Raw genomic sequence first — 24,326 nt, 5'->3', positions numbered from 1 at the left:
CTTGGCTGGGAATGATAAGCAGTAGAGCTAACATCTTCCTGAGCTGCTCTGAAGGCATATGACTTGCTATAACTGAACCTTCCTAAGACTCTCTCCTCTCCTCCTCCTCTCTTGCCCTTCACCTGCTGTCCCTCCCACCCAAAAAAGTTCCCAAACATTGGGAGCTAAAGGGTGATGAAAGGAATGTAGAATAGAAACAAATATTTTTGTCTCCTGAACAGTCTACAGGAACATGAACATTTCCATGCTTTGTATTTTCTCCCTGATAAAAGGACACTTTCTTTAACTCTCTAATGACAGATAACTCCAGGTGTGTGTTCCTGTCTTTGAGGTAGGTCTGTATTGACATCATAAGGCTTTACTTCTGCATTTAGTTCCTGGATTTCTATGGCATGTCAAGAAATAACAGAATTTTATGCTGATTCTAGGAAATGACTAATTTTTTGTGAACAACACTGCATTGTCAGTTATTATGAAAGTTTTACACATAAAGCTTGAAATGATGTAGTTATGGTGGTCAGTGCATTCCTTAATTTTGATATGAATGTTACAGTATTGTCACTTTTTTGTTTTCTAGGATGATCTTGCAAAAGGAAGGTCCTCGTTCTCTGTTTAGAGGGTTGGGTCCTAATTTAGTAGGTGTTGCTCCTTCCAGGTAAATACAAATGTGTACAGTAGACGAAATAATTTTGATGAAATTTAGGTTGCTGTACATCATTTAAGGTTTATTTGAAGCAAGCTTTGCATCTGCAGTTATAAATACTTAATAGCAAATAACCTTTGGTTCCTGGGATAATTTTGTTGTTTGAGAAATTGAGCCACTTGTACTCCACAGCTCCAGTCCCACATCCCTGCACCAACTGCCTCAGCATTTACTATCCTATATGCTACTATAATAGTATTTACCATTGTGTACTATCCCTTATGGAGAGTTTTGTCCAGTTAAGAAGGAAAATGCTTAAGGAGTTGCACATGTAAACAAGAAGTTTGTATCTTTGAAAGTACAAAGGTAGATTTAACTTTCAGTTAATCCATCATCTTCAGGAAGCAATTGTGTGACTGTAGCCTCAAAACACTGGGTCTTTATTCCTGAATTCTGGTGAAGCACAGGCTACTGTCCCCCCTGCAGCAGGAAGCCTGTTCTGAAACTTCAAAAAGGGCAAGACTGGGTAGGATGACACACTTAACAGCTGTCCCAGAGAAAGCAGATCCAGCAGTGGGCTGGACTCCAAAGGGTACTGGGGCAGTGTCAGAGTGCAGTGGATGAGGATGTAAGTCTGATGTAATTGGCAGTGGTATGGCTGCTGTCAGTTGCTCTGTGTCAGCACAAATACTCTAGCTACACAGCTGGTGCTGGCAGTCAGAGCGAGGTGCAGATTATGCCAGAGTTTGAATTGATCCTTACATACAAGTGTTAGCCTACATTCAGTCCAAAAATAGGAGAATACCGAAGGAAGAGTATGGAAACAAAGCTGTGTAAAACTAATATAAACTACTTAATCCTGGATGAGGCTATAGTTGTTTTCTGGCCTGGTTTTATTCCCCTCTATTCTGTTTAAGAGAAGAGTCTTTATGCAGAGGGAATATATCCCACAAAGGTTTTATTTTTCCCTTGACTTAGTGCTCTGTTTTAGGTTTTTTCTTTTTTTCTGGTCTGAAGAAGAGACATTCCTGTCTCCTGCACACACATTTGGAAAGTATCTTAACTTTTCTGGTTTAAGGTCTTTGGATGCTTCTGGAAAATTTTATTAAACTGGACTTTCCATTCAGCATTGATCTGTCTTCTAGTTACGTCTGACAGATGAGCTGTTGTTCTGTAGATCCTCTGCATGAATAAGAGTAAAACCTCATTCAGGAATTGGAGTACTTCTATTTTAGCAGATTTTTTTTAAGGAATTGAATACCTGGGGTGTTTTCTGATCACTAACATAGCCTTGCTTTTTGGAGAAGCTGAAGTAATTCCAGTAGCTTTCTTTGCTCTTGATACCTGTGGGCTATCAGCACTTCCTAATCTGAAGAGCCTGTACTTTTGTTTGATAGTCCAGTCTGGTCTGAATGTTCAACACTGATACTACTTTTTTTAACACCAATTTTTATACAGCAATGGATTCCATTTTATAAGTGACTATCCTCAATGAAAAATATCCTCAATTGCAGAAAATTATTTATTTTTCAGTAAATTCTATGTTAAATCTTCTAATTCCCTTCCTTTCTTCCCTCAGGTGAAATTCTTAGCTTGTTTCCCCCACACACACACTAAAAATGTCAACTTGATATAATGTGTGAAGTCTTACAAATAAGCACATCCTCATTCCCCTCCGGCTGACTCTGTCTTCATCCAGTACTTCATTGCAATTAAGCATTAGCTAAGTGGATTTAACAGCAGCTCTTTGTTTAAATAAGCTGTAGAGAAGCATGTTTCATAACACATCCAGTATACTTAACTGAGTTCAGATTCCATTTTAGAAATTACGCCCATGAAGCAAGCACTCTATCTTTTTTATTATAAAGAAAAACATGTTTGCACAGCTAATGAGGTTAATGTTCTGTTCATGAAAACTTGCATGTTCATTTTTTCTCTTGTAGAGGGGTGTCTAAGTTTAAAAAATGAGTTACAACCTTAAATGTGAGTTTTAGATGTGCTTTTAAAAGTTTTTTTAGCTTTCATGGGTGAAAACAGGGATTTTTCATAATATTTTGCATTGGCATGCTGACTTTTATGTCTACTTTCTTTTGATACCAGCTCACAGACTTGAATGTAGTACAAGCTTAAAAATTTTTTGGTGGTGTATTCAGAGAAAAAAATCTGTGTCTATTCTAAATACAGAACTAAAGAAACAAAATGTGGATCCCAGCTTCACAGCTGTTCTAGCATTTAAAATATAAATGTGTATAACCACAAGTTATCAATATTTACATCTTAAATGTTAGAATATTATTCTAAATATTGTGTGCTATTTGATTTTTTTTTTTAAAAGCTACATACTTGCTAGTTCTCTTGAAATTGTAATGCTATCAAAATGAGTTTAGGTCCATTAGAACAAATTTGATCTGTTGTTAAAGTAATACAGAATACTGTAACTTCAGTTCTCAGTTCAGTGTTTTGCTTCACTGGCTAAACTTCCTAGTGTCACAAAAATCGCTGCCGTATTTCTAATTATCTGTCCTTCCCCTCACTAATTGTAAATTGGAGCTGTTGTGGAAGAAAAAGTTGTAAAGTATGGAATTTTTTTTCCCTTTCCTGCAGTAGTCCCACTACTTTGCAAGAGTTATTCCTTGTAGTTTTTTACTGAGGAAGTGACTTGAACCAAGATCATCTTGAATTAGTGAAGTTAATGGCACTACTTGTAAGTGTATCAACACATAAAATGTAACGTAACTTGGATTTTGTTCTAATTTTAGAGCAATATATTTTGCTGCTTACTCAAACTGCAAGGAAAAGTTGAACAATATTTTCAACCCAGATTCTACCCAGGTACACATGATTTCAGCTGGTGTGGCAGGTAAGGATCTGTAACTTTTTAGCTTCATTCTAGAGTTATACCTACAAATGAGAGGTGGCAATAAATGTGGAAAAAAAACCAAACCAAAATATTCAGTGATTGAATCATCTCTCTTTGTAGCAGTTACCTTCCTTGACCTCTCATTAAACAAGCTATCTGCAGAATATGTGCATGAAACTTTGCACTTAGTGTTAATGAAGATCTTTAACTGTGTGTGTGTGAATAGTCTTTTCTAGGAAAACTTGCATGCCTGCTTTTTCAATTGTAAATTTGTGAACTGTGATAGGAAAACTTTCAAAACAGTAACTTTTCGCTCTGCAAGCTATAAACAACATTGTTTGCACTGAACTTTGGCTTAATGCTTCTTAATCTGTTTTTCTACCATCACTTTCTGTTATAGCTTTGTATATCTGACTTATTTTTGTCTTTCTGAAATATGCCTGCAGATACTTGTATAAATTATATGGAACACTCCCTCCTCCTTTGTTCGAATATCAGTCTGTGAAGTTTGCTCTACCACTAAAGTGACATAGAAGAGCAGATTTCCATAGTTTTCATATTTTCATCTCTGGAAATAAATTCCTATTTTATGTCTGCAGTGTAACTTCGGTATATTTTAGCAGCTACCAGTATTTATTGCTTGATTTGTATGTTCTGTGCTTTGGGATCATTAACAAGGGGAGTTAAAGGCAACCGAGCTGAGTTATGGTTGTGGACTTGTGCTGGGGAAATAAAAACTTGGGCTGGCAACACTTTACCTATTGTTGCCTATGTCTTTCCTACAGAAAAACAAATTTTCAAAAGTCTTTTTTTGTATAGGCTATAGACATTTCACAGATGAATTCTGACAATTTTATGGTAGCCTGTTGAAGTTTCTAATTCCTGTCAAATTTTACAACCAGTGTATATAATGTGAGTAATAGCAATCTGGAATGGACTGCCAAAGGTCATGTCAGAATAATGGGTAGGATTAGTTTTCTATTTAATACATGGTAATAATCTGATACAAAGAAATTGTTATATAGCACAGAAAATAAGTGACATTAGCTTTGTACTTAAATAACACACTAATGCTTCTCTCTAGCACATGAGAAATGCTATGGCAGTTTTTAATCTTAGAGATGTAAGGAGAGCCGTTGTGTCTTAAATGGGCAAAATAAGGTGCTCAGATGATGCAGTATTTTTTATCACCTGGAGATGTGTGTTTCGTTTGTAGGTGAACAGCATGGGGAATGGGATGGAAGGGGATTTCAAGAAAAGTTCATCCTAATCAGTTAATTGCTCCAAGAAAAATGAATTGTCTTCAGCTCTTGGTCAAGGGGATAAAACATGTCTTTAAATTGGGGGGGATGGGGGGGGGGAGTATAGGTAATAGAAACAAGTCTATCCTTTGTTGAAGACAACTTGTGTAACTCATGCAATGCTACAGGCAAATGAAGGTTCAGTGTTCCTTATCTTTGGAAATTACTGCCCTCATTCTGTAATGAAAAGAACATTTGTGCAGGTGTGCTGTAGTGACTTTTCCCAAGTGCTTGCAGACAGAGACTGTAGTTTGCCAAGGAGCTCTGTATCTGCTTATTAACTTGCTTCCCTTCCAGGAGGTTGGTATTATGCATTTGTACTTAGGACTGCAAGAGATTGGGGTAAATGTATTTGAGCCTTAATTGCTGTTCGCCTTTTTTACATTTGTATACAAGTTTTAATACTGAACAACTTTTGTGGATGTTATCTTTCTTACACTTACCTAGTTCTGCAGTTGCATTTCTAAACCATAAGGCCAATGAAACTGAATGCTCAGTGCAGGTTCACACTACAGGTCACAATTTTCTTTCTCTCTTGAAATGTCTTGGCACTGTATATTACAGACATTCTTTGGAAGACCTTTAAAAGAAGGTTCTTTGACAAACAATTACTCAATACTAAGTACTGACAGTATTCTGATTTATATGAAAAGGACTGTAGTTAATTAACAGTGCTTTCTTGGGAACATGCTAACCTTGTTTTTGTAATTCTAATATATTTCAGAAAATGCACTTAAACCAGCTATTAACAGTTTTACCTGCAAGGTTTGTATTGCTATATGATGCAAATCAACTTAAAAGAAATGGCAAAATAACAGGGATGAGATCGAATGTGAGCTCTTAATTGGTTGGCTTAAAGAGGTTAACACAGAAGATCACCATAAGATTTGCTTTGGAACTTAAGATTTCAAAATTGGCAAGGTGGCTAAACACTTCTAATAATTAGCAAAAAATAATCAGTATTGGTTTTTTCTTTTGCAGCTGCCATTGGTTTCAGTAAGGAATTGAGTTATTCAATCTTAAATGAGGGGGTTTTTTGTTTGGATATGACCTTTCTGTTACATAAAGGCTTCTAATGCCTAATGAGCATGAGGTGGTTTGCACTTACAAAGGTTTTCCTATAGGTTGCAAAATACAATAATGATGCAAAAATACAACTTAAAAAAAATCTGTAACTTACTGTTTTATGAAAGTACTGTAAGTAGTGAACTTTAGTCAACTTTAAATACTGTTTACTTGTATCATGTTAATACATAAGTATCTCAGGCTAGACTGTCATTGTTAAATAAGGATTATTTTATGCGCATGGCATTTTTGGGAGTGAGAAGCTGAGGTATGATATTTTAAGTATTTTGTTTGGTTTTAGGCCTGATTCTTCCTTCTCAAGATAAAACATATATTTTTGGTTTTATTAAGATACTTCTAGTAAGTTTGTTTTATCCCAAGGAGGATGAATTATGCTACATATTATTAACTGATGCCTTATGCAATTAGAAATTAATGTCTTTCTCTTGCTGTGTGCTAGCTTCCAGCATATAATTCATGCCACCTTCATACCTAAAAGATCTGTGTATCGACATGAAGTACTCTGTAATCTTTTTTGCTTACTACTTGGCATATCACATTGTTCTCTTTTTGCAAACTTGGACAGTGAATATATATGAAGCATACTGCAAGAATGAGAGCATTTGCTTGTGTGAAGATAGTTTATCTCTGTACACTTCAAAGTTAGGTTAAATTCTCAGATTCACTATAAACTGCCTTCTCATTGCACTTACTCAACCTCTTTTGCCACAGAGAATAAAAACTGTAGAGAACTGAATGAGATACTTGATTCCTGTATGGCTTTCTGATTTGCCTTTTTAATGATTCATAGCCTCATTCAGACAACATGGTTGCAAATCTGCTGCAAAACTACTTTGCCTTGTATGCTGTTGCTGTTCTTTCTAGAACTCTACTGGCAAACCAACCCAAATGTAGATTTTTATTATTATTATTTATTAAAAAAAGTTGGGACTACTTTATTACTTACAGAGATAGCGTAACTTTTTAGTAGTATGTACACAATTACTTAATACCAAATAAAATGCATATTTAGTTCATTGATTACTGATATTAGAAAGTTTGATTTCATAAGGCATCTATCTTCCTTTTTCAGTCCTAAGACAAGGCTAGCTTTTTTGAATGATATTTGGGAGGGAGTGGGGAAGGAGGACAGTTCACTTGTAAATTTGATATATAGGTAAGTATTTGGAGATATAAAATTGAACTGCTGCAAATGAGCAGAAATTTCAGTACTCAGTGCATTTTACACAACTATTTTAATATCTGTGGCCTTTCTGATTATTTTTCTTTCTTTTTTTCCTAAACTTTTACCTGAAAACAGTTAGATCTCACAATAACTAATTCACAAATCCTTCCAATGGGATTCAATTTGTACACATGTGTCTGATGAGGTCACTGCTTGTTGTTATGATACAGAAAAGCCTGTGTCTATTTTAGGCATTTACTGTACATTTCTCCCGTGAAAAGAGTGAGATCGTGTCATCTCATGCTCCCCATCCGCAGGTCACTTCCTGCAGAAATATGGACTAACTTAAACCTCGTGAGTACTGAACTGAGCGTCTCTTGCAGCCTCTAGTGTAAGAACCACACATTGGGTTTGTAATATCTATTAAATAAACAAAATAAGGGGAATTCACTTTCATTATTTTGAACTCAGATGATGTGCATTGTGCAAAGACATCACTTCTCCTTAACTCTGTTAAGAGTTTTTTTTCTGTGCAGTTCAGGGAAAGGTGAAAAATATCTCTCACTGATAGCTGCTACTTTACTTAGCTCTGGCTAATTGAAAGTCCCTACTGGGTTAAACAAGGCCTTTTGGGTTTTTTCAGTGTCCCAGAGCTGCCTTTAAAACGCTGCAGCTGATATTCTGTGTTGTCACATTCTTTCAAAGACCTCTTTTCTTTTTCTTTTTTAATATGTATATAATCTCCTTTCTGTCTCTTTCTGCTTTCTCTTTTGGTTTGTTTTTATTTTACTACTTTGGATTTTTAATTCAGCATTCCATATTCACATGCGTCTGTATCAATTACATTGGCTTATAGATTAAAAAAAAACCCTCACCTTTGAAATATGATGCATAATAGGAATACCTGGGATCTTACCTGTCAGTAGCTGGCATAGCTGAAAAAGTAGATTGAGATAATTCTTTCCATCTGAAACTGGGATACTGTTTCATAGAATAAAATAAAACATAGAAAAGTACAGGAGTTTCTGTATTGCCAAATTGATTTACAGTTCTAATGAAGCTGGAATCTTTCTTGAGGATGCAACACTGATAAGCATTGTAAAGCATTATAAAGTTCACTGAGACTCCTAAAAAGGAAAAGATAGAACTTCGTAGTAGTTGTTGAAAGCCCCCCACCCTTATTTTCTAACAAGTACTTTTGCTACAGATTTTCTGTATTTAAAAAAAAAAGCTTATCTTATCAAAGATTCCACATGGTATGTTTCATGTTTTGGAGTGCTTTCCTTGGTGTCAGCATCACTCAACTCTTAATTTATTTTTCTTCTTCCACTAACTGCATTTGCTACGTTACCTGTAAGATTTGAGCTGTAGTTGTTTCATCTTGAAACCTGAATTATTGAAGGCTCTTTGATTTGAAAGCTTTGGTTCGAACTGTAATGCAGTTTAGGCTTATGACAGCCCTAGGGAAAAAAATTGGCTATGCTGTAAGTGTCTGATGCTACTGTTAGGGGTGCTATGCTAAAATAATGTTTAGAGCAACTCAGGGTGTGCAAGTTCGGACAGAATAGGCTGCGTCCTGTGCCAAGCACCCTTCACTGGTAATTTCTGATATACTCTTCCCAGCCTAGAAGTGTCAGGCTGCTGCTGTGGGTGAATAGTCACTATTGCCAATCAGACACTGACTCTGATCTCACCTATGTGTTTCCTGTTCCAGATTTAGGATCTACAGAGACTGGTTTTTTGGGTTGAATAGGAAGGAGAAAGGGCTGAGCAGATAATGCTGTAACATACAGTCTAGCAGTAACAAAATTACAAAGCATGCAGCTTAAATAAGAATGCAAAAGATTTTTTTTTGTGGTCTTCACTTCTAATTAAGAACTAGGAGAGACTTGAGAACTGATTTTTTTTTAGAGAAGTCTTTCCTGAAAAAATGTGTTGGTAGGGGAAGTTAGTAATTTTTCCCCACCTTATTTCAAAGCCTTTATTGTAGTCCTGTGCCTTCCTAGTACCCTTCACTGCACTATAGATATGGAAAGATTCTGAGTTGAAGTAAAAGAAAATTAAAGTTTTCTTAATGCTAGTGTAAAGAAATAAAAAAATGTAAGAACAATGTTTCCTTTCGGTTTAGTTCAACCCAGGGTCAAGTGCTGTTGGAATCAGTGGAGTTTCTATGGCATCAAGTGACAGATCAGAAGGGCTCTGACTAGTTAAACTACAGAACTGTTTTTGCAGATGCGGTATGTTTTAAAAACATCCCATGCCTTGTTATGGCAGAGTAGTTCCCTGATGCTTTGAGTTTTTACATAATTATTTACCTACATGAAATGCAGATATAAAACACTTTTGGCTTGTTAGGATTTCAGTCCATCATATGAAGGGCTATATATGTACCTAGACATAGAAAAAATGAGAAAAACGCCAACCTGAACCTTTATTATCTACCACAGGAAGTTACTTAGTTAAGAGGTTTGAGTCAGTTTAAAAAATCTGTTTAATCAAAAGATTAAACTGAAATCTCTAATGTGGTTTTGCTATTTTGGCACAGAGATATAGCTAAATCTTAGTAGCTGCTAAACCTTGTAGTTTGTCTTTAGAACTGTAACTGAAAATCATAATGACCTATTTAAGATTTGGGGGTGGGGGTAGAACAAACCTTAAAACAGTTAAGATCCCTTGGCATTTCTCTGAGTATTGCAGTCATTTGTGTGCAATGTAAACCTAGCTTGTGATTGAACAGAAGTAACATGTATGCAAGCAGTTCTGCTAAATATATTTATGTAAGCTGTTAATGATCTCCATAAACAAGCTTATCGATAGCCTGTTCGCTGTATGAGTATTGTGCACCAGATATGCACTGAACTAGGTAACTCTTTGTTGCTTTCCCACAACCCCAGTCCATTCCCTTGCAGGAGGGCAGCATGTCTTTGTAGTGATATACAAGTGATGTGTGTCACTTAGAAAGCAAGTGTCTAAATTTATCATCTCTTGCCTGGCCATGTTCCAGCTCCTTTCCTTTTCCTCTTCTCTCCTGCAGACATGACACCTCATTAATGGTGCATGTGTGGTATTACAACTCTAGATGGTTTTTTATTTTACTTTTTTTTCCAGAGCTGCCTTTCACTCTGCTCTTTTTCTCTCCACGGTTGTGCAGAAGTAAGAGTGAGTCTTACTTCTTTTCTTTTTTTTTAAATTTGTTTCCTTTTCTCTTTTTCTTCCTTTTCTTTTTCTTTAGTGGACTGAAAATCAAAGCTTTAACCCTTAGCCCTTATGCAAGCCTGAATAGTTGCTGGCTCTCTGGATAGTTAGAAGTCATACTATTTACTTTAACAATTTAAACACTCATATGCTTGTAAAAGTATTTCTAGGCCAACCAACAATCTCTGCTTTGAATACTAATTAAAGCATTAGCACTCAAATTTAACTGCTCTTTATAGTTCAGTATTAAAAGGTCTCTTAACTTACAGTAATACATACCTTTTAACTGCACCAAAAGTAGTATTTATTCAGTCTGCATGCTTTTAAACTCGGATTGTATTTCAGGTAGTAAATTAAATTAACACAATGTTTTATACCATCTCAAATTGCTATAGCTGTATCTGCAATGCATTCTTATTGACATGTTTGCCAAATTGGCTAATATTAGTCTAGCTAGCTTTGTTGTTCTATGGTGTCAAAACAGGGTTGGTATGATTAGATAGGCAGAGAAATGTACATGATTTGGCTTATTTTATATGGGGCGTCTCTTGCTAAGAATCAAACTTACTCAGTATTAATTAAAAAATAAGCTAAATGTTTATTGGCTGTATGGATTCATAAGATATCAGTAAAGGGTTACAATGGTTACTTTCTAAAAATCAGTATAGTCCGAGTTTTTGCATCCACTGTACCTTACTGTGTGCGTTTTGAACTTAGATGCTGTTGCTCTTGTGATACTATCACATCTAACTTTTCTTTTTAAATATTTTAGGTTTTACTGCAATCACAACAACTAATCCCATTTGGCTGGTAAAGACACGATTACAGCTTGATGCAAGGTATAGTGACAATGGGAAATCTCACTGCGGTGATAAGATTTTGCTTAAATGTTGTGAATCTGTTCTGCATCCCAAAATGAAATGATTCTTTAAATACCCAGTGCTTTGAATTAGAAAGTTGATGTTGATCTATCTACAAGTTACACTATCATTTTTCTCTATTTTAATCTTTATGTTCTGAGGCATGCTTGAGGCCCTGTTGGCCAGCAAATTTGGAATGAATTACAAGGTTAACAGTCTCATTAAAGTAATATTCTACCATATGCTTACATTTTCCTTCAGTAGTACATTCTCTTTGGTTTTAGCTGTTGAGCTAAACATTCCTGAAATAAGTGTTTAAGTATTTTAGCAAAAAGTTTAGAAAAATACCTGAAACATCCTGGTCTTCATTTTTTACATACAATGAGCTCTAGCCTATAAAAAGGGGAAGACTGCTTTCATGGATCGAAACACAGGAATTGTCCTAATGCGGGATAGTTAACAGAAATTGTTTGGACTTATTACAGAATCGATTACAGAAACTGTTTATTATTACAAAACTTGTAATGAAGTAGAATTTTATGTGAACAGGGAGGAAGAAAGACCTTTATATTCCCATCTATTTAAAACTGTAGGGAGAGACTGATATGATTCAAGTGTCTCAGTGCAACTGTGTTGTTCATTTTATAGACTTTCTTACTGAAAACTTAGCAAGCAATATAAAATTCTTTCTTCAGCCATCCTAAATACATTAATGAGCTGCATAGTCCTAATTTGGAGATCTGTTGGACTTTCTGTATTATGTGCATATTAGCGTATTTCCTCTTAGCAGGCATACTGTCAGGTACAAGGTGACCATAGCAAATATACCCCGGAACTAGTTTTACCATGAGATTTTTTTGTGATGCCATTGTATGATTGGGGTGATAATTCCATGACTAATTCCAAGGGGGTTTTGGTGCTATGTGCAATGCAATGGCATCTTGTGCCTCTACTTGTTTTTTACTGATTAATCAGTTAAATTGCTTAGACTATAGGGCTTTAAGGAAATTAGGGAAAATTAGGGATTTCTTGTGCACATTATTTCTGTACATTATATCAAGCACGTTGTTCATATGGGAGACCTGAAGAAGGATCTTCTAATTTTGTGTAGGACACTGCATTTATGTGGGCTAGTCTAGCACATACCACATTCTCAGCTCTTCTAATTCAGTTGTTTTTAGAGGCATAAAAACACTTGACCTGTGGGATTATCCTGGCCTGATCTTGTTTCTATGGAAGTTCTTCTCAAAAAATCCCTCTGATCCCAGTAAGAACTCTGCTTTTAATTCTGCTTGGTACCTTGTTTCACTGCTGCCTGGCATTGCAGGTTCAAACCGTCAGGACTTAAATTCTGCCATTGAGTGATGCCTCATACTACTTGCATAATAGCTGCTGCCACTGTCTGTCTTGCTTTGACAGTATCCATATGAGTTACTGTAACTCCTTACAAGGTTATTTGCTGTTTTATCCTGTGACTTGCTCACTCAGGAGACCTCTGCTGGCAGAATCCATATGCTTCAAGTGCCTGCACTTGCTGCTGCAGTAAAGCATATTTTATGCAGTGTTGTAATGGTTTTGCATAGCTGTGTACAGTATGCAAAGTATTTCAACACGCACAACTCAATTCAGTAAACAAGCTAAAAATGGGAATAAGACTTTATTTACCAAATATTCCTTCATACAGTCATGTCTAAAGAGCATTTTCCTTGACATCAGCAGTGGCTTAGTTGAATCAAATAATAGCTACCTATGTTGTATTGGTTGATATGCTAGTTGTTCAAACTCATAGCCACTGTAATTACCATGCTATGGAGTTTTTTATTTGAGGCAAAATTTAGGGGAAATCAACTCATTATGCAGAAGAAAATGGTCATTTTTTTTAATGAGTCACCAACATTGACAGTTCATTTGGGAGTCTGTATTCAAGTAATTTAGTCCTTCATTCTGTAAGACTTGGAGGCCTAGAGCTGTTCAACTTGTCTACATGATACTTTTTCTTTAGTCACCATATGGTTTCATATGGTGACTAATTCAGTGTGAGATGTTTCCTAAGTCCTTTTGTCACTCAAGCAAAACTGTTTAATTGTTTTCCAGTCTCAATTTGCACCAGCTTGATGTCTGTCTTGTTCTCTGCTTTTTAGGAATCGTGGAGAAAAGCGTATGAGTGCTTTTGAATGTGTCCGAAAAGTTTATCAATCAGATGGTATTAAAGGCTTTTACAGAGGAATGTCGGCATCCTACGCAGGCATATCTGAGACTGTTATTCATTTTGTTATTTATGAGAGTATTAAGAGAAAACTACTGGAATATAAGACTACTTCTGCCATGGACAGTGAGGATGAATCGGCAAAAGAAGCTTCGGACTTTGTTGGAATGATGATGGCTGCTGCCACTTCCAAAACTTGTGCAACATCAATAGCATATCCCCATGGTAAGTGGGGCATGTACAGCTGAGAGCCTGAATCAAATTGATCAAAGGGAGTCTTTTCAGTGATATGTGTAGCAGACTTTGGCTCACTTGCTCAAGAACTATTTCTTTGTCTAAAGCTTTTCACATCAGATTCAGCAAGTCATCATGAGTATAGTATTCAGAAACGGAAATTAAGTGGATCCATTTTAAGTGGATATCTAGCATTGCCTCTTCTTAGGCAGTGTTTATTTTTCCAAAGGATTTGCCAGGGTATGGCCCAAAATACTTACAGAGAAGGTCCTTTTTCACTTGGAATTTTTCTATATACTCAGCAATTTCACGTAATTTGCCAGCAAGTTCTTGTCCCCCTTCTAGGAAAACAGGCTGTCTAGTTTCTTTTTCAGTTGCACTTAATTTTCCTGCAAAGTAATTGTGTATACATTAGGTTTGTTAATGGATTAAGTACTTCATTAATGGCAACTTCCAAGCTAAAATGTAAGCCCAAACAACAGTCCTCTTCTGGATTTTAACTAAGCAAATGAACTTTCCTTGCTTAGTTAGATATCTAATACTGCCAAAAATTTAACTTGTTTTCCTCTTACACACACTTGGTTTGCTTCTCTGTTTGTCTGAAAAGTGGTGAACGTAACCACATGTGGTTTTCTTTGTACAGAGGTTGTACGAACAAGACTAAGAGAAGAGGGAACAAAATACAGATCTTTCTTCCAGACACTATCTTTGCTTGTGCGAGAAGAAGGGTATGGATCCCTTTACCGAGGTTTAACTACACATCTGATCAGACAGATTCCAAACACAGCTATCATGATGTCAACCTATGAAGTTGTAGTCTACTTGCTCGATGGATAGCAGCGTGACAATGCTTCCCAGAAGAAGGTGGAAGATTGAAAGGCTGGAGTGGACCACTGAATGTCAATGCCAATGTGGTGGGCAAAAGGAAGGTTTTATCGGGAACATGCAGCTATGGACAAAACAGAAGGTTGATTGTGGGAAACTATGAATAATTTTGCTGCCTTATTGTATGGTCTCTTGGCAATGTGACAAATGGGAACTGCCCCTTAGGGAACGCCTTTATACATTGCTTCATTCAAAATTGTTACTTTCTTTTCATCTGTTAGTCTAGACAAGGCCATTCAGTCATCTCCAGAGACCTGATGGGTGAGGGAGGGGGTGTAAAATATATTCTTGGGCAGGCCTTACTCACTTCTCTTAGTGATTGCTCTCAACTACATCCTTTTTGTTCTGTTTTACTGCACAGTAACCTGTTGGAAGAATGGGGAAGACAGTACTTTCATACTTTTCGATACCTGAAGCTTCCATTCAGTTGCTCTGAAGAGAGAGAGAGGTTAAAGAGACTGAGGTAGCAGTCAGTGTGTAAAGTTTTCCATGTTACCTCAAGATGAAATATGGCGCAGGGACCCAGAACAGAGTTATTTCTTCAGTACAAAAGGTGATACTTGATTTTTGTTTTTTGTTTGGGTTTAAGTTTGAGCAGTGGTGTTAGTGAGAGAGGATCTGATTGTTGAACTCTTCAGGTTATCAATCTGTTAATATTGGTGTATGTAGATGTCTAGTTCTGCTGCATCATCCTTTTACTTAAGGAAGGAAAGTTCCAGAAAAGAGACCTGTGAAACGTTCTCCTATATCATCAGTTTTCCTTGCCAACCTAACATGTCACTCTTAGAGCTAAGGAAGAACTTGCTGAATGCTTCTTCATAGCCTTTTTGAGGATTCTTAATGTGATGAGAAACCTCAACTATTCCAGCCTACTACTTGTGAGGACAGGATTCACTCAAATAGTTTCATGCTACCTAAGAACAAGCTGTATTACCCTAAAACGTCTGGCAAATCCTAACTTGGGTTACCAGTATCTATATGGGAGTACAGGGGGAGAACATATATCACCATGGCTAATGTGACCAGAAAGCAGAAAACAGTTGAAGTTGTGATAGATCTCTTCAGTGCAGACAGCCTCTGTACAAAATGATGGAGAAAATTGTAATTGAGATTTTCTTGTAAGCATTCCCCTTGATAATTGCTGTATCACTTCTTCCAACTTGAGCCTGTGTACTGAACTGCAGCTGACAGTATAACCTTGTCCTCCAAATTGTCTGAATATTCAGGCATTGTTTTTGTTGTTCTATAAGCCAATTGCAAAACAATGTGTTGCATTCAGCAGTGAGGCTTATCTAGTTTATTCTGTCATAATTTGGAGGGTTTTCCAAAACCATACAGCTGGAGTGTCAAAATCAGAAGCTTAATGTTACAAGAACTTGTACAGCTTTCCAAACAGGTATCTTTTATCAGCACCTTGAGTACTTCTCAGTCTGTGTCCATGATCCTTACGAGGAAGATGATCATTATAAATAGGGGGCAGTAGCTTTCTACATATAAATGCTGCTACACTGGTGCGAACAGAACTGTGCTCTCAACTCTTCCAGTGTGGTACTTCAGTACACTTAAACTGTGCATTGTGTGCAATGGCTTTATTTTATGAATGACTCCTTATGCACTTTGTGGCCTTCTTAACGGCTTGTGACTTTTTTCCTCTTGCTGGTTATCTGTAGTCAAACTGTGTTCAAAACATGCAGTTTGGTTTTAAACAAAGCATGTGGTTTGATTTCAGTGTAAGCTGTGCAGGATAAAACATTTCATGCTGTAAGATCCATAGCATCTCTGTTACAGTAGTTCTGTAGGCTGTATGTAAAAGGTCGAAGCTTACAGAACAATCAGTCTGGGTTTTTCTTATTTGCTCTCCTTTATTTTGACCCTTGTCATGTTCTCCACACGCTGTCAAAGTAGTTGAGTACTTCATGTAATTCTCTGTACTAATTGCTCATCCTTCTAAAAACCACCTGTAGTATATACAGCAACCTTGCAGTAGAGGCTTAGCTGTATTGACTTCCTTCTTGGAAAATGTTATCTTACCTTTTTAAAGACAGACAGCATGCTCTGTGATGTGACCAAAGTTGAACTTGATTGTTTTAAAGAGGAAGTGCTTAAATGTGTGTTCTAAAGTGGGCTTTTTCTAGTGATCTCTCTAGGAAAAGTCTGGAGTAGTCATGATTCTGACCTAAGTCTTGCTGTGATGCTGTTGTTCAGGTAACGCAACTAAGTGCAGGAATAGCTACTTACTGTAATTTTTGTTCTGTAGAAAGTAGATTATTCTTCAGGCTATCCAGATTATTCAGTTATAGCCAAAACTTAAATTGGCAAAGACAATATTCAGCTTTGGAGTTTATGCACACAATTAACATTTGGATTAGCCTAGGCTTCATGAGAGTTACTCTCCTCTGTTTATTGGGTATGTTCTCCGTTGGTTACATGTTCATCTCCCATTAATTCACTGGGTACCATGTGTGTGCCTTCTCTGGGTGAGAACAGACCCCCTGGAGTTGCTAAGTACAAAATGTTAACAAGGACAATTGAATATGGGAGACAACAGCTAAAAATAGACAATCAGCTTATTCCACCTTTTTAATGGGTGTTTAACCAGTGTTTTAAACTTCAGGGGTGATCATCTTTTTGGCTTGCTTTACATAACAAAACATAAACCCAAAGTTCCTTGGGATTTTTTGTTATTTTTAAACTATCAGTACATACAAAGTTACCTCTGAAATATTTCCCAAAGATCTTTAAATTATTTATATAGTTTTCTTGATATTTATTATTAAAAAATCGAAGGGAAACATTCGGTAATATCCTTAACTACAGAACTGAAAGGAGTGCATTTAAACTTTTCTTGTAACTTGGATGGTCATCTTGATTTATGTTTGAATGTAGTGTATCTGTCACTCTTTTCTGTGCTAGAGGAAAAGGTCTTGGATGTCTGGAAAACTCTCAGTAATTAATTAGTTTCCTTATATTTGTCATGCCTAGATGAAACTTAAATGTTATTGTAAGCTATTAATTTTGACTCGGCAACCAGTTAGATTTGGGAAACACTGAGACTGCAGTTTCCTGAACCAGTCAAAAGATGGCACTGGAGCGTGCATTCATCAGAGGGAAAAGGGGTTCATCTGCCAGGGCCTGCCTAGCTTGGTGTGTTACAGAGCGCTGGTTGTCACTGAGTGTGGCACACTGGGGGGACATGGCAAGGGTGACCCGAGTTTGGAAAGCCATAAAAAAAAGATTTCAGTGAATGCAGTCAGATTTCACAGCCCTTCTATTACCCATTTGGTCCCTGTAGTGCTGTGTGAAAACAGGTGAGTTGTGTGTTGCAGAGGGCTGAGCCCAGCCTTCAACCTGACCGATAGATCTGCTGTTTCTGTCTGAATTTCTGATCTGCTAGCCTGTGTTGTTTTAAGTAGGTTTACACTAGGGATTTATGGAGTTTTTTGGTTATTTTAATTGTAACTGAAACATCAACCTGTCCACTTGTATATTGACAATGCACCTATCTAGTTCCCTGTTTACATAATGCACTCCATATATTTCCTTTCTGATTGAGATGTTTGTTAATGACAGTTTCTGCTATTCTGTTTTTGTTTGTATGACACTTGTAACATTCCTCAGACTGTAGCATTTTAAAAGAATGCTTCCAGAGACAAAAGATTGGAGAGCCTTTATAAATGTTGCTTCCTGTTTAAACAGTTTAAAATTCAGAAAACAACTGAACACTGAAGTGTGCCTAGGTAAATGTACTACTTTTTTCAACTTTCTGTCTGTTAAGACTCAGTTATGTAAGTTTTCAGTTCTTCTATTTAAGAGAGTCTGCCTACCCTGCATATGTGAACATAATTATGCCCTCGGAATCATAGCTAAACACTCACAAATGACAGTTTGAGAATACTTCAGTGTTCATGTGAGGTTTGCTATTATTCTTCCATACATGTAGTTGGCTGTAAACTATGTGCATTTACTCTGTATTTATATAGTTAACTTTTTTGTTTGGATTGCTTTAAACTTCAAAGCAAATTAAAATTATGTGCTTTTATTCAAATGTTGCCTTCTGTGCTAAACTGTACACTATTTTTAAACTTTTAATTTTTTTATTAGTGATATATACCAGTGCCTGGACAATTGTGATTAAAAACTAGCAATTCATTAGACAATCCCAGTGAAACATTATTTTCAGCTGCTATAAAATGGCACAAGATAAAATGAATCTGTATTATACCTGTAATATATTATCTTTGGAGGCATTTATGGATGACTTAAACTACTTGGATGTGTTCTTGCAGTTCAATTTGAATACTGTTACCTCTGCAGAGCTAAGTTTTACTGTCTGTCAACTGAGATTCAGTAACTAGTGATCAGAAAACTTGTGTCCACTTAAAGTGCTAGCTAGCACAAACAGCTGCTGACAAAGGATGAAGGGCAGTAGTTCCTTAAAATGTTAAGAATTAATTGCATGTGCAGTTATAACCAAGTCCTTGAATCTGAAACATTATTAGATATTGTTTCTCTTAACAGTAGGTGTTTGATCTGAAGTCTGTCCTCAGAATCTCCTCAGAAATCATTCTGCAAATGTATATGTAGGTTTTGTTTGGTGGTGACTGTGTGCTGCATTTTTTCCTCTCAGTGTTTGTTCTGGAACTGAATCCTTCGCAGCCTTTAATATGGAGCCAGACTTAATGTCTCTGATTTGATTCTTTCAGCTATTCAGAACTATTTCAAAACTTGCATTAAAACAGCACATCTCTGATAACTTTGTTCTTTTCTTTCAGTAGGTGTTAATGTGAATTGACCTATGTTGCTCTACTTCTAAGACTTTGTATCTTCCAGGTCAGCTGGGCTTAGAGGTGATCAGTCTTCTGGAATCAGTATGGGCAACCAGTGTGCTTATCCCTGACACATCTGAAATTATGCTTCTAACTGGCGTAATTGTCTATAATTGATCTTTCACTTTAACTCTCTGAAAGAGGCATATTGGCAGGGTAGAGCTCAGGTTAAGTGTTTGGGGATGTCTTTACATTCGTGCTGCTTTACAACCCCTTGTGCTGGAAGGGTTGTATTAAGCTTGCCCTGGACAAAAAGCATGTATGTAAAATGAAGGTATATTTAAAGTCCTAACTGAGTTATGGCTTGGCATTAATGCAGTAGAGTAGTCTGACGTAGATGCATCCTAAAAGCATGTGGGGTTTAGCAATGATCTCTTTCACAAAAGAAAGCCCTTGAATTTGATAATGCACTTAACACTAAAATAAAAAGGTACTTCCAAAGACAAATACTTCTCATCTTCTATGCAGTGTTGGCAGCCAGTGTGCTTTTTGCTGACTCAGAACATAATTTTCTTCTTGCACAGCTTCTGTCAAAGGCAGGAAATGCCAGGACAGGAATCTAGTTCTCATGAGCAAATTGATGCAAACAAAATGGTGTGTTTAACTGTAGAAGATATACTGGAGAGGAGGAGCTTCTATTTTTGTAGATGGAATGTTTCAAGGGATGCTTGTAAGACTGATTTCACTAATGCAGAGATACTTGTTAATGATAGAATTGTGTCAAGTTAACTAGAAGCTTTCAAAGACAAGCTCCAGATGGTGAAACTTACTGTTAATTCTGGGTAGATTTCTACCTAAGGGAGTGTTTCCTCTCTTAACTGTGGCTGTTTAGAAGTCAGTAGCTTTTCCTAATACTGCTCCTGCAGCAGACATTGTCTGGAGTGTAAACAAAATTCAAAGCAGTCTGTTCTGAGACTTGATCATTCATCGAAAATTCTGAAAACAGGTATGCAATGTGCAAGTGTAGCAGAAATTATTTTAAGGATTGTGTTAATTTAGGACTGTCACTATATAGAGACTAGATAATGTAGTACCAGTATTTAAAAGGTAAAACAATTAAATGAGGAAACTACAGGCTCATGTGTCTGTAGCAAGCAGAGCTCTAAGTACATCCCTCTTCTGCAAAGTATGTTATAGACATACAGGTAACTGGACAGTAAGGAAGAATTGATAATATTAAAATAAGCTGATGATTATTTGTGATCCATCTGTATTTTAGATTAAGTAAATGCAGGAGATCCAATCCATATGGTTTTTGTGGAACTATCTGATGTGGAGCCACAAAGGAAATCTCTAGATTATTCTAACATGGTTAAGATCTTAGTTAAAGAAAAAGTGTTTTGTAATGGGAACTGTTGGGTTGGTGGTGAATACTACAAGTACTTGATGACCTCTGAAGAAGACTTTTTTGCAAGAATTGGTCTTGGTATTGTATTTAGTATGTCTGCCAATGGTTTCGGCAGAAAGAGTTGGGCTACATTAGTGTGATTCGTGGATGACCAATTTGAAACAATTCACAGTAGACTAAGTTTTTATTATGATTTTTTAAAAAATATTGCTGTGACCATCAAAATAAGATTAAATAACAGTGCAAAATGCATATTCAATCAGTTACAAAATATTAATGAGAATTTTTGCTATAGGCCAGGAGTGTCACTTCCTCAGGTGGAAAGGAGAGAAGAAAGACTCCAGGTATAGTCTGTTCAACAATGATCACTGTTACTCACCTATTTAAAAAAAAAAATCTAAAAAATACAATTCCTGGATGCTAAAGGGAAGCATGAACAGCACATGTACACACAGGTACAAATCTTGGCCTGACCTAGCTTGGGGTACATGCACAGCTGGGGTACATGCACAGCTCTGGTTCATCACAGCTATTAAAAAAATAGAAGGTTATAAAAAAATTATCAGGGAAAGAAGTGTGCGTATCCTGTCAGAGCATAAAGCTGTAGCTTAACCTGATAGAATCTGAAAAGGGATATGGTGGTTTTACATAAGAAAAACCTCAGAAGGGTAAGTATTATGGGAGAAACTAAGTTACAAGACCTGTTGCTACAAAATGAAGAACTATTTGCTGGTTGTTAGTATATCTAGCCTGAATGTAAGAAAGCTTTTAATGATCAATGCAAAACAGTCTTAAGTAATAGTGAGAGCAGGAAGGAAGGCACTTCAGAGTGCCCGAACAGCATGTGAAAGGGATGCATGATCTGGCAACCTGCAATAGCACAGACCTAAACGATCTTTTCTGTGTATTTAATAGGGATTAGGCTCTCTGTTTATGATGGAGTTAATCACCCTGTGCATGTGGCTTCTTTCAGGAGGATTTATATAAAAGATGAACTGGGGCTCACTTTTTTCCCCCTCTCTCTCCCTCTTTCCTTCTCCCTTTAGAATCAACCAATCCCAAGAGCTTGTCTTTCCAACATCCCTCTTCATACATATATCTTTAAGCAGTTTATCCCTTCAACTGAACAGTATCATATATTTTGTTGCTGATCTGAATTTTTCCAGGTCTTATACCATATGTTGCTTTTCTGCAAGTGTTATATTTTTGTCAGAGTCTGAGGAATGACACTGTTAGATGCTAAGATCTGGGGAAAGAATACATTGCTTTCTCACAGAGCATGCAAGGAGTCAAGGAGATTCCTAATGTAAATCTACTAGAGTTGACCTAAACCGGGACTGAAATTTGACAATTCTTATAATGATATTAATAATTGTATCCTTGTTTGTTACTTTGGTTCCTGGACCCTACTGCAGTTTAATGAGTTCACACAGTATGTTCCAAACTAACCGGTTAAATACAAATCACCTAACTATCAGTCTGTCCACTTTTCTGTTTCTCTTAATATTATTGATTACTGTTTTGACTTAGGATAAATGTTACAGGGAACGTCCTTCTGGGCTGGTTTAACTTAGTGCATTCCTGTTGCATACAGTTGTTTTCCTCTAGTTTCCCAGGGAAAGGATTTTGTAGATTTAAAATGGATTGTGACAATGACCGTGTCACGTCCTCTTTAGAAACAGCCATCCCACACCTGTAAGGTGCAGTAAGACTCCCATTAAATCATTCTGTGCTCACTCAGCTTAGGCTTTGGCTAAAGGTAAAATGAGGGAGTGTTGCACAACAGGTACAGAAAGAAAACCCAGCACTTCCAAGGTGACATCTAACTCTGCCTGTATGCAATCTGTATATGTAGTGAAGGCAAGTTTCTGCATTAAGCAAGGATTTGGGAATATTGAATGGAGGGTGAGTGGAGGTGTCGTAAATGTTTCAAGGGAACTTGTTGGGTGAGAAGCTGTCTTTTCCAAGTTACAGGTTAAGAATTTCTCTGGAAAGCATAAAAATCTGGAAGTTACTTTGACACATCTGAGTTAGAGCAAGAGTAAGTAGTGTTCTTGCTGTAACAAGAAGAAACATCTAAAAATAGACCAGAAGAAATGAGAAGGCAATGTGATTGGTTTTATTTTTATTATTGTTTTCATGATCTGAGGTTATATGTATAACAGTATTTTTAAAATAATGGAAAATGTGGCCCCCTTTGCCAGCAATTCCCACCTAAGGGAATAAAGCTCTCCAAGTACAGCTTTACAGAATTTTTATCCCAATTTAGCTGTGCCAAATTCTTCCGTTGAGAAGGTAATAGTATGAATACTTCTCAGAGCCACATCTGGCTTGGTACTGTCTCTAGCTCCTCAACAGCATCTCCAGGAGAATGTCCAATAAAAATGTTTCTGTGGACTCTTCTAGATTGCCCTCTTCTAAAGAGGAAAGACCAGTTCTCATAGGACTGTTCAATATTCATTCAGGGTAGACTTTGGCTAAAATGAGTATCAGCAAGGGCCTTGCAAATACAGATACTCAAGGGAGAGCACACCTCGAGAAAACTCTCCCCAGTTTCTCTAGTTTATCCTTTGGATAGAAAAAGGATGTGAATGCTGAAACTGTTCTTCCTAAGAAACCTCAGTAAGTGAATCTCTTCCCAGAGGTGGGACATTCTGCAATTAATTCTGTGGGAAGTCACAATGGATTTCCCTAGGTATTCCCTAATTTCAGCCATATCCAGGAGCAAGGTCTTCTGGGGAAGAAATTGGGATTTCCTTGCTAATCCTCTGGAAATATCTAAAGACGTGTATCCTGTTGTTACTCCTTTCACTGTCCACAAATATTGTTTCCTACAGGAAATAATGATGTGCAGATAACTTTTTTCCTTTGGCTGCTAAGGGCAGGGAAGCAGAATTTGTTTCTAAGCTGGTAAATTTTCATGATAGTTCTCAGGTGCTTTCATTCTGTCACTCCTGGAGGTATTTGTTTACCTTCTGTCTGTTCTGAAGTGTAGCTATCAGTAAAAGTTTACAGACTTCATATTATCTTGCTCTGCCACTACAAATGTTTCCAGGCCTTTGCAGTGATTGAATGACTTGCAAGTTGCTTTGAGGAGCTCCAGCTGGATTCATTCTGGATATGTTTAAAGACTTGGGAATATGGTTTGAATTACTTGAGACAAGAATGATCTATTATCATTCACACATTTTCCTAAGAGACTAGTTGAGGGAAAATACTGAAGAATGACAACCATCCAGCTATGCTTGTAGGGTGGTCCAATATTATTCCCTAATTCCTTCAGGCAATAGACAAAGCTTTAAAGTGCTTTCTTTGCAATACTAAAAAAAAATCACAAAACCAGTATAAAAAATATTGACCTTTCTCCATTAGAGAGAAGAATATCTGCCCTAGTCCCTAACTGTTATAAACCAAGGGGACCATTGCCAAAACTTTATAGCTTGGATGTAAATGGAATATTACTTCTCAAGCAACAGCAGCTTAGAGCTGTTAAAACCACACACACTGAAATGCCTTAACCATACAGGGGTGAACCAGTTTGAGCTTGCATTTCCCCATAGCTCAGTTCAGCCAGAACTCTACATAGTTCCCATCACCTTCTTTCCCAGGGTAAAAAATTTCCTTAATGGCAGGACAGGGACACTGGAGTGGTCCTCAGACATGATGGCATATTTCTGTGGGACAGCATTCTGATAACTTTCAGGATCTGAGCTTTTT

At 36.9% G+C, this 24,326-nt stretch overlaps 1 protein-coding gene across 4 annotated transcripts in view; it reads left to right on the top strand.

Moving 5' to 3' along the window:
- SLC25A36 (solute carrier family 25 member 36) overlaps positions 1–24,326 on the top strand; it is an 83,034-nt gene that overhangs the window by 15,834 nt on the left and 42,874 nt on the right. For 3 of the 4 annotated variants that reach the window (XR_012043258.1, XR_012043260.1, XR_012043259.1), the window contains exons 3-7: positions 578–655; positions 3,403–3,503; positions 11,023–11,089; positions 13,252–13,541; positions 14,194–14,988. Coding sequence is in view for 1 of the 4 variants with exons in the window: in XM_072866570.1 (XP_072722671.1) it covers positions 578–655; positions 3,403–3,503; positions 11,023–11,089; positions 13,252–13,541; positions 14,194–14,387 (730 nt within the window). In the remaining 3 variants the exon portion in view is untranslated. Of the gene's footprint in view, positions 1–577; positions 656–3,402; positions 3,504–11,022; positions 11,090–13,251; positions 13,542–14,193; positions 18,481–24,326 lie in introns of those variants that run through there. The other variant, XM_072866570.1, reaches the window with a different exon arrangement.

This window comes from Ciconia boyciana, chromosome 7, assembly GCF_034638445.1.
Source record: "Ciconia boyciana chromosome 7, ASM3463844v1, whole genome shotgun sequence".
Taxonomy (NCBI): Eukaryota; Metazoa; Chordata; class Aves; order Ciconiiformes; family Ciconiidae; genus Ciconia; species Ciconia boyciana.
The sequence above is the reverse complement of the archived record's forward strand: the minus strand, read 5'-3'. Positions and strand labels throughout refer to the sequence as shown.